The sequence below is a fragment of the Octopus bimaculoides genome, chromosome 2, assembly GCF_001194135.2.
Source record: "Octopus bimaculoides isolate UCB-OBI-ISO-001 chromosome 2, ASM119413v2, whole genome shotgun sequence".
In the NCBI taxonomy this organism is placed as follows: Eukaryota; Metazoa; Mollusca; class Cephalopoda; order Octopoda; family Octopodidae; genus Octopus; species Octopus bimaculoides.
The window spans coordinates 109,492,552-109,493,642 of record NC_068982.1 but is presented as its reverse complement, the minus strand read 5'-3'; the positions used below and the strand labels follow the sequence as shown (position 1 = coordinate 109,493,642).

At 29.0% G+C, this 1,091-nt stretch overlaps 1 protein-coding gene across 1 annotated transcript in view; it reads right to left on the bottom strand.

The window, feature by feature from the left end:
* The window catches only part of LOC106879436 (proto-oncogene tyrosine-protein kinase receptor Ret), a 391,429-nt gene that overhangs the window by 199,910 nt on the left and 190,428 nt on the right, over nt 1–1,091 (bottom strand). The window contains exon 6 of the mRNA XM_014928991.2: nt 791–900. Within this exon, the coding sequence (XP_014784477.1) occupies nt 791–900 (110 nt within the window). The remainder of the gene's footprint in view (nt 1–790; nt 901–1,091) is intronic.

The window sequence follows — 1,091 nt, the reverse complement described above, 5'->3', positions numbered from 1 at the left end:
ATATATTATATGGAAAAATGCGAGCAAGAAAACAATACTCTTAAGATTATAAACCTGGAAAATTACAGGACAAGTTATTACACTTGGAAAAGTTCAGGACATCTTATTACATCTGGCAAAGTACAGAACAAGAAAATGTTTACTTGTCCTGTAATTTTCCAGGTTTATAATCTTCAGAATATTATTTCTCTTGCTCGCATTTTTCCATGTAAACTATGTTTTTTCCAGGCTATGCTAATATACTAATTGATAATATATCAAATGTGTCAATTAGCGGTGTCGTGATAACTTTTTGCTTACCTCAATGACGCCGGTGACATAGATTAAAAGTCCCCTTATAGAACTATATTATTAAAAAGTATAGAACTATATTATCACCCTCAAATTTGAGAAACAAACCCTCATAACTTTTTTTCTTTTAAAACTTCATTGCATGAGATTGATACCATGAAATTCCTCGAATTGAGCTCTATCATTTAAGCTTAATTAAAATATGGTTTGTTTTTAAAAAGTTAATTGTACTCAAATCCAATTTTTTGCTTTACTTAAATTTTTTTCATGATATATATATATATATATATATATATACATACATGCGTTGTTATAGTTCTAATCAACATAGTTGAAATGCATGAGAGACAGTAGGTGAATATATTTAGAACATGTATAAATGTAACTATTTGTGGTCAACAAAATATTTATTTCTTGTGGAAAATACTTATATGAGTAAAAAGGTATACTATCAATATGCAAATAAGGAGTATTGAACTTTGTCAAACATATTACTTACTGTGCCTTCGATATTAGATTCAATTCCACGAATATAGTTCTTGTCTTTGAATAGAATATCAACCGAATAGAATGTGTAGTTAGCTAATGCTGATGTGCTCCAATTTAAAGCTATAGTAAATAAAGAACATTGTAGACAATATAATAGACAATATAATATACGCATACATGGTTGACAGTTGACACATTTTCGCATAAACAGAAGATTATTACAGGCGTATATATCATCAGATGCAAATACATGAATACATACATACATACATACATACGTGTGTGTGTGTGTGTGTGTGTGTGTGTGTGTG